Below are 15472 nucleotides of genomic sequence, written 5' to 3' on the forward strand. Positions count from 1 at the left end.
CACAGCTCATGGCAATGCTGGATCCTTAATCCAATGAGTGAAGCCAGGGATGAAACCTGCGTCCTCATGGATGCTAGTCAGATTTGTTTCCAATGAGCCACGATGGGAACTCCCAAAGTAAAAAAAAAAAAAAAAAAAAAAAAAAAAAAAATGATAGTTTAAGAGAACTCTGGGGCAACATCAGGGATATTAACATTCACATTATAGGGGTCAAAGAAGAAGAAGAAGAGAAAGAGAAATGGGTAGAAAACACATTTGAGGAAATTATGGCTGAAAACTTCCTGAACCTGAAGAAGGAAACAGATTTCCAGGTACAGGGTGCACAGAAAGTCCCAAACAAGATAAACCAAACAGATCCACACCAAGACATATCATTATTAAAACTGCAGAAATTAAAGAGATTTCTAGGAGTTCTCCCGTGTCACAGTGGGTTAAGGATCCAACTGCAGCAGCTTGGGTCACCGTGCAGGTGCCAGTTTTATCCCAGGCCTGGCAGAGTGGGTTAAAAGATCCTGCATTGCTGAAACTGTGGCACAGGTTGCAACTGTGGCTCAGATTGGATCCCTGGCCCAGGAACTTCTATATGCCATGGGTGTAGCCAAAGAAGAAAGAGAGAGAGATTTCTAAGGGTAGTAAGAAAAACAGAGTCATATATAGGGGAACCTTGATAAAGCTATCAATTGATTTTCCTGAAGAAATTTTATAGGCCTTAAGGCAGTGGCATGATATATTTAAAGGGCTGAATGGGAAAAATCTGAAACCTAGGATACCCTACCAAGTAAGATTATCATTTAGAATTGAAACAGTGATAAAGAACATCTCAGACAAACAAAAACTAAAAGAGTTCATCAATACTAAACCAACCCTAAAAGAACTGTTAAAAAGTCTTCTCTAGGTAGAAAAGCAAAAGCTATTGCTAGAGGTAAGTATCTATAGGAAAGAAAAATCTCATTAGTAACGGCAAATATATAGTAAAGGCTGGAGATCAACCATTTAAATAAGTTAGTGCAAAGATTAAAAGACAAAAAATTTTAAAACCAAGTATACTATAATACTCAGTAAAGGGATAAACATGAAGATGTCAAAACACGACATCAAAAACACAAAGAATGTGGAGTTCCCATCTATGTGCAGCAAAAACGAATCCAGCTAGGAACCATGAGGTTGTGGGTTTGATCCCTGGCCTTGCTCAGTGGGTTAGGGATCCGGCATTGCCATGAGCTATGGTGTAGATCGCAGACATGGCTCGGATCTGGCATTGCTGTGGCTCTGGTGTAGGCTGGCAGCAACAGCTGCAATTAGACCCCTAGTCTGGGAACCTCCATGTGCCACAGGTGTGGCCCTAAAAGAAAAACAAAAAAAAGAGAGATTAAAAAAAAAACCCACAAAGAATGGAGGAAAGGACTAAATACTGCAGATCTTTTAGAATGTATTTGAACTCAAAGAATTATCTGTTTAAAAGAAATAGATATAGTTTTAGGTCAACATATATGAACCCCATGGTTACCACAAATCAAAAAACCTACAACAGATCCACAAAAACAAGAGGGAAAGGAATACAAACACACCACTAAAGAAAATCATATAACTACAAGGGAAGAAACTAAAAGAAGAAGACAAGAACAGGAAAGAAGTACAAAAACAACCAGAAAATAAAAAATAAAATGGCAATAAGTACACACTTATCAATGATTACTTTAAATATCAATGGACAAAATTATCTAATCAAAAGACATAGTGTGGCTAACTGGATAGAAAACCAAGACCCATCTACATGCTGCTCATAAGAGACTCACTTCAGAACTAAAGACACAGAGAGAGACTGAAAGTGAAGGAATAGAAAAAGATATTTCATGTAAATGGAAATAACAAGAAAGCAGGATATCAATACTTATATCCCCACAGAATGGGAGAAAATCTTTGCAAATGAATCAACTGACAAAGGATTAATCTCCAAAATTTATAAACACCTTCTGCAGCTCAATACCAAAAAAACAAACAACCCCATCAAAAAATGGGCAGAAGATCTAAACAGACAGTTCTCCAAAGAAGACATACAGATGGCCAAAAAACACTTGAAAAGATGTTCAACAGACAAAATAGATTTTAAAACAAAGTCTATAACAAAAGAAAAAGGAGGGTATTATATGATGATAAAGGGATCAATACAAGAAGAGCATATTATACTCATTAACTTATGTACACCCAATACAGGAACCCATAAATATAACAGACAAATATTAATGGACATAAAAGCAGAAATGGACAACAATACAATAATAGGAAGGAACTTTTTCACCTCACTTACATCAATGGACAGATCATCTGGACATAAAGTAAAAAAGGCAACAGTGGCCATAAATTACACAGTGGACAAGTTGGACTTACAGATATCTACAGGACAGTTCATCTCTGAATAGCAAAATATACATTCTTTTCAAGTGCATATAGAACATTCTCCAGGATAGATCATATGGTAGGTCACAAAACAAGTCTCAACAAATTTAAGAAGACAGAAATTATATCAAGTATTTTTTTCTGACCACAATAATATGAAACAAGAAATCAATTACAGGAAGAAAAGTGAGGAAAGCACAAACATATGGAGACTAGACCAATGAGTTAAAGAAGAAATCAAGGAGGAAATGAGAAAATAGCTAAAGGCAAATGAAAATGGAAACACAACCTTCCAAAATCTATAGGATGTAGCAAAAGTGGTTCAAAGAGGGAAGTTTAAAGTGAAATAGGCCTACCTCAAGAAACAAGAAAAATCTCAAATAAACATACTACCTTTCATCTGAAGGAATAGACAAAGAAGAACAAAGCCCAAAGTCAGAAGAAGGAAAGAATGGAAACAAATTAAACAGACAAAAAAAAATAGAAAAGATCAATGAAAACAAGAGATGTTTATTGAGAGGAGAAACAAAATTAATAAGCCTTTAGCCAGGCTCATTAATTAAAAAGAGAGAGGACCCAAATAAACAAAATAGTAAGTGAAAGAGGAGAAATAACAACCCAAACACAGAGATACAAAGCAATCATAAGATAATATGACTAACAGTTACATGAAATAAATTGAACAACCTAGAAGAAATGGATAAATTTCCAGAAGTGTACAATCTTCCAAGACTGAATCAAGAAGAAATAAATAGACAATCTTAACAGACTGATAACTAGTAGTGAAACTGAAATTATAATTAAAAAAAAAACTGGTAAGCAAAAGTCTATGACTGGATGGCTTCACAGAGGAATTCTACCAAGCATATAAAGAAGAGCTATTACCTAACCTTCTCAAACCATTCTAAAAAATTGGAGTGGTGGGAACACTCTCAGATTTAGTCTACAAGGCCACTACTACACTGATACCAAAACCAGACAAGGATATCACACAAAAGAAAATTACAAGCCAATATCTCCGATGAATACAGATGCAAAAATCCTCAACAAAATATTAGCAAATCAAATTCAACAATACATTAAAAGGATCATGAAGCATGACAAAATGAGATTTATTCCAGGGATGCAGGAGGGGTCAATGCTCACAAATAAATCAATGTGATATACCACATTAACAAAAGGAGAGATAAAAACCATATGATCCTCTCAACAGATGCAGAAAATTCATTTGACAAAACTCAACATCATTTATGATAAAAACTCTCATCAAAGTGGGCATAGAGGGAACATATCTCAACATAATAAAGGCCATTTATGACAAACCCAAAGCTAACATCACACTCAACCATAAAAAGTTGAAAGCTTTTCCTCTACAATCATGAAGAAGACAGGGATGTCCACTCTGGCCACTTCTATTTAACAAAGTATTGGAAGATCTAGCCACAGAAATCAGACAAAAGATAAAAAAGGCATCCAGATTGGAAGGGAAGAGGTAAAACTGTCATTATTTGCAGATGTTATGATACTATCTGTATACAGAAAATCCTAAAGTCTACACCAAAACACTATTAGAATGAATCAATTAATTCAGTAACACTGCAAGATATGAAATTAATATACAAAAATCTGTTGCTTTTCTATATACTAATAATGAACTGTCAGAGACATTAAGGAAATATTGCTTATATTCACATCAAAAAGAATAAAATACCCAGAATAAACTTAGCCAAGGAGATATAAGACCTATACACTGAAAACTATAAAACACTGATGAAGGAATTTGAAAATTATACAAGGAAATGGAAAGGTATCCTGTATTCTTAGATTGGAAGAATTAAAATTGTTAAAACGTCCATACAAAGCAATCTGCAGATCTAATGTAATCCCTATCAAAATACCCATTATATTTTTCACAGAACAAGTACAAACAATCCTAAAATTTATCTGGAAACACAAAAGACCCCGAATAGCCAAAACAATTTTGAGAAAAAAGAACAAAGGTGGAGGTATCATGCTCTCTGACTTCAGACTATACTACAATGCTACTGCAATCAAAACAGTATGGTACTGTCACAAAAAGAGACACATAAATCAATGGAACAGAATGGAAAGCCCATTCTATGGACACCCACCTATGGACAATAAATCTATGACAAAGGAGGCAAAAATATACAATGGGGGAAAAGACAGACTCTTCAAAAAGTGGTGTGAGGAATACTGGACAGCTACATGCAAAAGAATGAAATTAAAACATTTTCTCACACCATATATAAACTCACACCAAAAATAAACTCAAATGGATTAAAGACCTTAATATAAGACCAGAAACCATAAAACTCCTAGAAGAAACATAAGCAGTACACTCTTTTGGCATAAGTTTTAGCAATATTTTTTGAATCTGTCTCCTAAAGAAAAAGAAATAAACAAAAACAAAAACAATTAGGACCTAATTAAACTTAAAAGCTTATGCACAGCAAAGGAAACCACTAACAAAATGAAAAGGCAACCTGCTGAATAGGAGAAAATATTTGCAAATGATATGTCTGATAAGGGCTTTATGTCCAAAAACATATAAAGAGCTCATATAACTCAGTATAAAAAACAAACAAACAACCTATTTGGAGTAGATGAGCAATGGGTTCCTACTGCATAGCACAAGGAACTGGGTGTGACTTGGTCACTTTGCAGTACAACAGAAATGAAAGAAACATTATAAATAAACTACACTTTAATAAACAAACAAGCAAACAACCTGATTAAAAAATGGGAAAAAGATGAGACATTTTTCCAAAGAAGACATACAGTTAGCCAACAGGCACATTAAAAGGTGCTCACAGACTATACATAGAAAACCCTAAGGACTCAACCCCAAAACTACTTGAACTGATTAATAAATTCAGCAAAGTAGCAGGATATAAGATTAACATTCAGAAGTCAGTTGCATTTCTGTATACCAGCAATGAAACATTAGAAAAGGAATACAAAAATACGATACCTTTTAAAATTGCACCTCACAAAATCAAATACCTCGGAATACACCTGACCAAGGAGGTAAAGGACCTATATGCCGAGAACTATGAAACTTTAATCAAAGAAATCAAAGAAGATGGAAAGAAATGGAAAGATATTCCATGTTCCTGGACTGGAAAAATCAATATTGTAAAAATGGCCATCCTACCCAAAGCAATGTACAGATTCAATGCAATCCTTATCAAATGACCCATGACATTTTTCACAGAACTAGAACAAACAATCCAAACATTTATATGGAACCACAAAAGACCCAGAATTGCCAAAGCAATCCTGAGAAACAAAAACCAAGCAGGAGGCATAACTCTCCCAGACTTCAAGAAATACTACAAAGCCACAGTCATCAAAACAGTGTGGTACTGGTACCAAAACAGACAGACAGACCAATGGAACAGAATAGAGAACCCGGAAATAAACCCTGACACCTATGGTCAATTAATCTTTGACAAGGGAGGCAAGAACATAAAATGGGAAAAAGAAAGTCTATTCAGCAAGCATTGCTGGGAAACCTGGACAGCTGCAGGCAAAGCAATGAAACTAGAACACACCCTCACACCATGCACAAAAATAAACTCCAAATGGCTGAAAGACTTAAATATAAGACAGGACACCATCAAACTCCTAGAAGAAAACATAGGCAAAACACTCTCTGACATCAACATCATGAATATTTTCTCAGGTCCGTCTCCCAAAGCAATAGAAATTAGAGCAAAAATAAACCCATGGGACCTCATCAAACTGAAAAGCTTTTGCACAGCAAAGGAAACCAAAAAGAAAACAAAAAGACAACTTACAGAATGGGAGAAAATAGTTTCAAATGATGCAACCGACAAGGGCTTAATCTCTAGAATATATAAACAACTTATACAACCCAACAGCAAAAAAGCCAATCAATCAATGGAAAAATGGGCAAAAGACCTGAATATACTGTTCTCCAAAGAAGATATACAGATGGCCAGCAAACACATGAAAAAATGCTCAACATTGCTGATTATAAGAGAAATGCAAATGAAAACTACCATGAGATATCACCTCACAGCAGTCAGAATGGCCAACATTAATAAATCCACAAATAACAAGTGCTGGAGGGGCTGTGGAGAAAAGGGAACCCTCCTGCACTGCTGGTGGGAATGTAAACTGGTACAGCCACTATGGAGAACAGTTTGGAGATACCTTAGAAATCTATACATAGAACTTCCATATGACCCCGCAATCCCACTCTTGGGCATCTATCCGGACAAAACTCTACTTAAAAGAGACACGTGCACCCGCATGTTCATTGCAGCACTATTCACAATAGCCAGGACATGGAAACAACCCAAATGTCCATCGACAGATGATTAGATTCGGAAGAGGTGGTATATATACACAATGGAATACTACTCAGCCATAAAAAAGAATGACATAATGCCATTTGCAGCAACATGGGTGGAACTAGAGACTCTCATACTGAGTGAAATGAGCCAGAAAGACAAAGACAAATACCATATGATATCACTTATAACTGGAATCTAATATCCAGCACAGATGAACATCTCCATAGAATAGAAAATCATGAACTTGGAGAAAAGACTTGTGGCTGCCTGATGGGAGGGGGAGGGAGTGGGAGGGATTGGGAGCTTGGGCTTATCAGACACAACCTAGAATAGATTTACAAGGAGATCCTGCTGAATAGCATTGAGAACTTTGTCTAGATACTCATGTTGCAACAGAAGAAAGGGTGGGGGGAAAAATGTAATTGTAATGTATACATGTAAGGATAACCTGACCCCCTTGCTGTACAGTGGGAAAATAAAATAAATAAATAAATAAATAAATAAAAGGCACTCAACATTGTTGATTATCAGGGATATGTATATCAATACTACAATATGATATCACTTCACACCTGACAGAATGTTGATGTCAAAAAGACAACAAAAAATAAATGCTGTCTAGGATGTGGAGGAAAGGGAACCTTAGTACACTTTTGGTTGGAATGTACAGCCAGCAAGGAAAACAGTATGGCGTTTCCTCAAAAAACTAAAAATAGAACTACCATTTGATCTAGTAATTCTACTCCTGGGTATATATCTGAAGAAAGTGAAAACATTAATTAAAAAAGATACATGCACTCCAATGTTCATAGCAGCTATTATTTATAATAGCCAAGATATGGAAGCACCCTAAATGTACCCATTAATAGATGAATAAATAAAGAAGAAGTGGTATACATACACAATGGAAATATTACTCAGCCATAAAAAAGTGAAATTTTGCCATTTGCAACCACACGGATGAACGTGGAGGGTATTATGACATAAGTGATATGTCAGAGAAAGACAAATATTGTATGTTTTCACTTATATACAGAATCTAAAGAAAATAAACAAATAAATATAACAAAACAGAAACAGATTCACAGATACAGATAATAAAATGATTACCAGTGGGGAGGAAGTAGGGAGAAGGGAAAGATAGGGGAAGTGGATGAAGATGTACAAACTACTAGATGTAAAATAAATGAGATACAAGGATATAATATACAGTATGGGGAATATAGCCAATATTTTATTATAACTTTAAACGGGGCTTAATCTCTGAAAAAAATTGAATAACTATATTGTTAAACTGAAAATAATATAATATTGTAAATCAACTACATTTCAATTAAAAATAGACAATTTAATACATTAGGTACCATTTCTTGATTTTTAAAGTGAAAGTGCGATTTATGTTATCACTTTATCATTTCCCAGCTTCATAAATATAAGATTTCCAAGGAGTTCTCTTGTGGTGCAGCAGGTTAAGGATCTGGTGTTGTCGCTGCAGCAGCTCGGGTCACTGCTGTGACATGGGTTTGATCCCTGGTACAGGAAATTCCATGTGCCCCATGCACAGCCCAAAAATAAAGTTTCTGAATATATTTATATGTACATATAGACAGAAGATTTGGTTCTCGTTTAAATGAAAATCATATCTTGTAATTTTTTCTTTAATGAAGCTATTTCCTCTTTTAAGTACAAAATGACCCTGAATAATTCTTCAATAAATATGTTAATATTTCTTTTGTGATTGGCTATAATAAGTACATCTTTATTTTTTGTACAGCTTGATTGTAGGATACTGAGGGTTAAAATGACTACATAATACTCTAAATATCTAATATAGAGATAGAAGTTTCCAACTGGCAAAAATATTTTGTTTCACCTGCATCTTTACAATAAAAATAACTGTTTACTAATACCATATGCCAAGTACTATGTTAAGATTCTCTTTATATTAACTGTAACAATTCTAAGAGGTAGGTATTAATATGCCCACTTTTAGAAATGAAGAATTTAGGCTCAGAGAGGTTAAACAACATACCCAACGGTACACACAGCTATGCAAGGATTTGAACTCAGGTCAAAAACCAAACTTTTAACTATCTTGTTCCAAATGCCACCTTCTTTTTTCATTCTCTTTCTTTCTCCTTTTCCCTTTGGCCTACAAAAGTAGTCAAATCTTTTTTTTTTTTTTTTGTCTTTTTGCTATTTCTTTGGGCTGCTCCCGCGGCATATGGAGGTTCCCAGGCTAGGGGTCCAGTCGGAGCTGTAGCCACCGGCCTACTCCAGAGCCACAGCAACTCGGGATCCGAGCCGCGTCTGCAACCTACACCACAGCTCACGGCAACGCCAGATCGTTAACCCACTGAGCAAGGGCAGGGATCGAACCCTCAACCTCATGGTTCCTAGTCGGATTCGTTAACCACTGCGCCACGACGGGAACTCCAGTAGTCAAATCTTTATCTCGAAACTTCTTTCATTTATTCTTCAGGAGTTTTTCACATTAAGGGTACAAAAGAGAGTAAATAATCTCTACTGGGTCTCTCTACTCCCTTTTATTTATTCTTCAGTCCATGGACATTTTATTTTTACATCTACCACTCTACTGGAAACTGTTTTCACTAAGGTCACCAATGGACTCCAAATTGCTCAGGCTGATGGAGGTGTTTTAGATCCTGTTTTACGGGACCTCTGCTGATCATTCTATCATCCTAGAAATTCTTGGTCTTTGGCTTTCAACACCTACTCCCCTACCCCTTGATTCTCCTCCTCCTTTCTGACTGATCGTTATTCTCATCTCCTTTATTATCTCTAGCACATGTTCAAATGCCCCAGTGTTCATCCTTAGCCCACTGTTCAAATTGGTCAAAGTATCTCTGAGTGACCCAGTCAGTTTTACATAATCAAATACCACTTCTTCCCAGTTTCAGACTTGTGCCTGTGAGATCACAGGCATCTCACATCGACTCAACGCCTCTCTCCTGTATTTCCCATTTCAGTGTTTCCACTACCCACCAAGTCGCCCAGACTAAAACCCTGAGGGTTGACCTTGATAGCTTACTCTCCTTCATGCTCCAGTCACCATGACGTTCTGTCAGTTCTACCTCCTAAATATTTCTTGACCACATTCTTTCTCCTCCCTTCTCATTGCCCCATTCCTGGCTGAGTCCTTATTCCCCCTTGTCCTCTGACATGGCCTCTAAATGGATGTCCCTGCTCCAATACTGTGCCCTTAAAATTTATCCTTGACACAGCCCTCTCTAAAGTGAAAACCCAACCACTGGTCCCCTAATGGGACTTTCAATAACATAAAGGGACCTGTGGGGCCTTACTAGGCCCTTCATTATTTGGGCCCCACTTACAACTTTGGCTTCACTTCTTACAATTTCATGTCTGACAATTTAAAGTCCCCCAACTGATGATCTCATCTAAACACGACCCCACTCCACCCCATTCGTTTCCTTTGTCTGGCTAACACCTGCATAGTGTGTAAGGCTTGGCTCAGATATCACCTCTTCTAGGAAGATGACTCTAGGAAGTCTTCCACTACCTGCGTTTAATGAGACTGCTCTACGTTCTCAAAATACACTATACATACTCCTGTAATTGCAACATTAACATTTAATTATTTGCTTCTAGATCTGCCTCCTTCACTAAAGAGTAAAGTCCAGGGACTTTACTTTACACTGTGCCTAGCTAGCACAGATTTTTTTGCTAAATTAGTCTCCTTGAATTAACGAATATATAAATGACTGAATAAGTAAATAAATAAATGACTGAATTCAACACATCATTTATCACATATGTGATTTCCAACTCATTATTTAAGCTCAGATAGTGTCCTCATCTATAAATGGGTTCAGTAATTCTGGCCCAATTTGTGATTGGGAGAATAAAATAATAGATTTTATTTATTTATTTATTATTTAAAAAAATTTTTTTTTTATTTTTAAAATTTTTCTAAAGTTTTTTTTATTATTTATTTATTTATTTATTTGTCTTTTTGCCTTTTCTGGAGCTGCTCTTGCGGCATATGGAGGTTCCCAGACTAGGGGTCTCATTGGAGCTGTAGCTGCCGGCCTACACCACAGCCACAGCAACACAGGATCCCAGCTGCGTCTGCAACCCACACCACAGCTCACGGCAACACCAGATGCCCAACCCACTGAGCAAGGTCAGGGACTGAACCCGCAACCTCATGGTTCCTGGTGGAATTCATTAACCACTGCGCCACGACACGAACTCCGATTTTAAATCATCTATATAAAATGTAAAGTATTCTACTAGGCATTTACAGGGTAATTCAGTCTACTTAGACAATATATGTTAAATAAAGCTGTTTTCCTTCATATTTCTGTTGTTTGCTTCTTCAGTCCATACTCTTAAGTTTATGGTTTCATGAGAGTTCCTTTAGATAATGCCACTTAGGACTCATATAAATTCACCATAAATAGTAAACTGGCTTTGAGGAAAAAAAATTTAAATTGCTATGTGTTACTCATTACCTTTCAGAAATTGCTTAATAGAAAACTTATGGGGAAAATATAGCTCATTTCAAGGCAGTATATCTAAATGTTTGGAGGGGTTATTTCATTTCTCTGTTATCAACAGTTCGGTTATATTGCACATAATCCTGCTGACTGGCATACCTCACCGAAGGAAAGATTTTAAGAATATTTTATGTCAAATAAGTACTCTTGAATATTCTATAGAAAATGGCCCATTGCAAATTTGTGATTTACGTCATTTGTAATTTTCTTCCTTTCCTCCAGTCCTTGTATTAATTTTATAGGCTTTATCCTACTACTACGCTCTGCATTGTTAAACGTCATTTTGTTCAGAGTAAAGGAGACTTGCCTCACTCTGTTCCTTATCAGATCAGAGCTCTAGCGAATCTGGCAATTCACTTGGCCCTCACCATAACCTAGTACCAGCTTGCTGCCTTCCAGAGGAGTCCTGAACACAGGAGCATCGGGGTTTGTCCCTTGCAGTTGGCATCTTTTTATGAGACATTCTAGTGAGGTGAAAATAGTCTCCCCATGACTGGTTAAGTTCTACAATTTTAGGTCTGGTGAGAATTACTGAAGAGAATGAGTGCCTTTTACTATTATTGTCATCATATAAGTTTTTTTGTGCAAGACACACTACAAATAATTTCATAATTCTTAGATGTTTGATAATATTAAAATTAAGTAATGATAACTTTCCATGTACATGTACAGAAGCAGATTTATAGTTCTCTACCTTAAAATGAAATAATAGTTATGATATATAAAACTACATTGTGTTAGAGTAGATATTACATTTCAAACATTATCTAGTTGCCCATTCTATATTTACTCAGAATATAGAGATCTAGAAAAACTTGAAGAGTAATCATGTCCCAAAGTTCAACTTCTTGTTATAGTTCCAAAGAAAGCCTATTGCCCCTACAAGAAAAAATAATTATTTACCGTCATTTTGCCCCATTTTACCAACTAAACTCTGCCAAAATTATTCACATGTGTACAAGTGGGGGGGGGGTATTCCCACTCCTGAAGTAATTGAATTACAAAGGGATAGACTTTTGCTATACTTTTAGAGACTCTTAATTGCTACATGTCAAGAATATCAATCACATTTTCTTTCCCACTAAATGAGGGATGGAGACAGGGAGTGAGGAAAGAGCTGATGAAGAGGGAAATCCCACACACAGCATAAATTGTTAAGAAAATATTTTATGTAGTAGCTAATTCATCTATAATGGTCCTGTTATAACAATGATTAAACTGTACTTACACAGGACCCAAGATGGACAAAATAAGCGAGGTATCATTGCCCCTTTGAAGGAAAACCAGTAAATTATATCCTTGAAAAACAAAATGGAAAAAAAATAGTGCTTACTTTCTGTTCCTTTTCCGGGCTCGGCTGTAGGCTTCTAAACCTTCTGTTAGTGTCTTCAACTTCTCCGGCTCCACCTGAGTGAAGGCATGAACACCAAACCACATTACCCAGACCTGCAATTGTTAACACTATTTTTAGTTTCCTGCTGTACAAGCAGGTGCTGCACTGGGGGAAGGGAGGCTTAACTTTCACTGTTCTGCCAAATGCTCTGTCCTCACTCGAGCAGAGGTGGATTCCACGGCTCCAGGCTGCAATGTTAATGGAGATGAAAGACTGGCTTTTGAATTGTCAACATTTTGAAAATAATGTTTTAAGAATATAACTTTCAATTTAAATAACCTTCAATTCACAAAATCATGTAAGTCAGAAACCCTGGTTTGCTTTCTGCACTGCCTGATGATCAACAGCTGCAAATCCGTATTCCATCAGGGGATGAACTAGAGCAGTGGTTAGTGAAGTGGCTTTGGAGACAAGAGAATGGAAGTTTGAATCGGACCTCCTCACTTTCTAGCATGAATAAAACACTGAAATATTCTGAGCCTAAGTTTCCTCCTCTTTAAAATGAGGACAATACTACCTTTCTGCTGTAATTGCTGTGAGAATTAAAACGCAACCAGTCACATTGAACACTTAGCTAAGCATAGAGCAGTTAGTACTACCTAATATGTGTTAGGTTTGCAGAGGCCACAAAAAGAGTGGGGGCAGTAGGAGTCTGTGGGAAGAAGGTGTTGCTATACCTGATGGGCCTGTCCTCTATCCTGTCCTGCTTTAACACCACCCTCCTAGCCTATGTGACACCTGCTACCTCATCACAGTTCGCCACCAGATGGGAGGGGAGGTGCAGCCTTTGCCACCTGCCCCTAATAATCTCTATCATGATTCTTGAAGCCACTTCTCCTAAGAAAAACAATTAATAAACAGGAAATCTTGTATGTAACTTGTGAATAAGAACATTTAGAAAAACACTGCTACTTTTATTGATCTTGAAAAAACACAATCTAAGTAGAAACAGTACTGCCTACTGTGAAAATACAGCTTCAAATTCACCATCCCTTAACCCAGTTTTTCCCCACCCCTACACTACTTTTATATCAAAATTCAAAGGTTTCCAAAACACCTAATGAGTAAGAAAATATACACTACTAAGCAAAGAAATTATTAACTTTTGTCCTTAAATCATGAGCACTATTCATTCATATTTCTTCTTTGACCCCTTCAAATTTAGTACATAGTAGAGATTAACCAAGAGCTTCCACTAGAAACTGAATAATTAGAATAATTATTAATATCAATTTCTAATTATTCAATGAGAAAAACAGTCAAATAATGGAAACATTTTCCTTTTTATGGTTTTTGTATTTTGTCCTAAAGTATCCAAATATCCTATATACACAAGTTCACTGGGAATACCCAATCTACGGTGTGCCAAGACAAAAGAAAACTTTCTTCTATTAACAATTCCACAGAAGTGATGGTGTGTCTTACTGGGATGACTGGAAAATCTTAAGATGGATATATTCATTGGTTTTAGTTGTTATTGTTTTTTTAAGATGCCTGACTATATTTTCACATTTAATGTTAGAAATGACGTCCCAAATTGTGTTCATTCACACAAAGAGAATAAGAATATGAAAGATATTTCACATATTACATGTATGTTATTCATAGCTAATTCCAATTGTATTTAAATTACTTTCTTGGCAGCAAGGAGGAAGTTCTCCTGTAATATAAACTTCTAGTAGACACAAATTGGTGTAGTGAGAGATCTCAGAAGAGACTGATGTATTTATACAATAGGAAGCAGATTCAGGGTGAAACAAAGCAACACACCACAATGAAAGCCTATCCTAATGGTCTTAAATTTAAAAAACTAAGTTAGGTAAAACTATTTTAAAAAAATTATCTATTTTTATTTTTAATTAGGTAAGGAATAAAGAGGCAGTAAAAACATTTGTGCATTTATTATGTAGAAGGCACTGTTTTATTATTGAATGTGGTAATTATGCAAACTAGCATTGTTTCATTATTTCACAGATGGGACTAAGGGAGTTTAAGTAACATTGCCAACACTGAAACTCAGGTCTGACTCTAAAGCAACTCTCTACACCATACCAACTCCAATATATGTTGAAATATACATAATATACATAGGTATATATACACACATATATGCGTGTGTGTATATATATGTATGTATGTGTATGTTTACATACTCAAAAAATTTGGTCAAGTTATTGTAAATCCAATTATATTTTTATAGAAGCATAGATACTTGCTCAAATTTATCTTCAAGCATTTTTTATGGTTGGATAATTTTCTCATATTTTTCTGAACTAATTCTCTGCCATGATTTCTTCATTTAAATATGCCTCTAAGGTTCTAAGGTACTCTCATAGTAAACTATATTATTTATAATTCAATGACCTTGAAAGGGAAAGCAATGATGGTGTTTTCTGAAACTAAATATTAATAAGATACACATCACTCTGTACTTCTGACAAGACCATACATATCCAGAGGTAAATGTTTACTTTATTTGGTTCCAAAATTTTAGTACTCTTCTGTATTGTGATATGTAATACATGAAGAGTGTGTGTTTCCTCTGGGGAAATATTCGTGCACTTATACAATATTCAAGAAAGTCATTAAAGATACCTTCTCCCAAAAGGTATCAGGGAACAACAAAATAAATTCAATTTCTAGTCAAATAGAAATCACAGTTAATGATTTAATGAATACTCCCTCACAAATTAGACACCTTGTTAATGAATTAAGTTCTGGGAATCAAATATATAACATTAAAGAGGTTAAACACATAAACACATTTTAAAATAAAACTTACACTGAAGGAGTAA

At 35.8% G+C, this 15472-nt stretch overlaps 1 protein-coding gene across 20 annotated transcripts in view; it reads right to left on the reverse strand.

Annotated features, from left to right (window-relative positions):
• MBD5 (methyl-CpG binding domain protein 5) overlaps positions 1-15472 on the reverse strand; it is a 446601-nt gene that overhangs the window by 19322 nt on the left and 411807 nt on the right. For 17 of the 20 annotated variants that reach the window (XR_002339404.1, XR_002339406.1, XR_002339405.1 and 14 more), the window contains one exon: positions 12618-12730. Coding sequence is in view for 17 of the 20 variants with exons in the window: in XM_021076106.1 (XP_020931765.1) it covers positions 12618-12730 (113 nt within the window). In the remaining 3 variants the exon portion in view is untranslated. The remainder of the gene's footprint in view (positions 1-12617; positions 12731-15472) is intronic. The other 3 variants (XM_021076114.1, XM_021076115.1, XM_021076112.1) reach the window with 1 other exon arrangement.

Source organism: Sus scrofa, chromosome 15, assembly GCF_000003025.6.
Source record: "Sus scrofa isolate TJ Tabasco breed Duroc chromosome 15, Sscrofa11.1, whole genome shotgun sequence".
Taxonomy (NCBI): Eukaryota; Metazoa; Chordata; class Mammalia; order Artiodactyla; family Suidae; genus Sus; species Sus scrofa.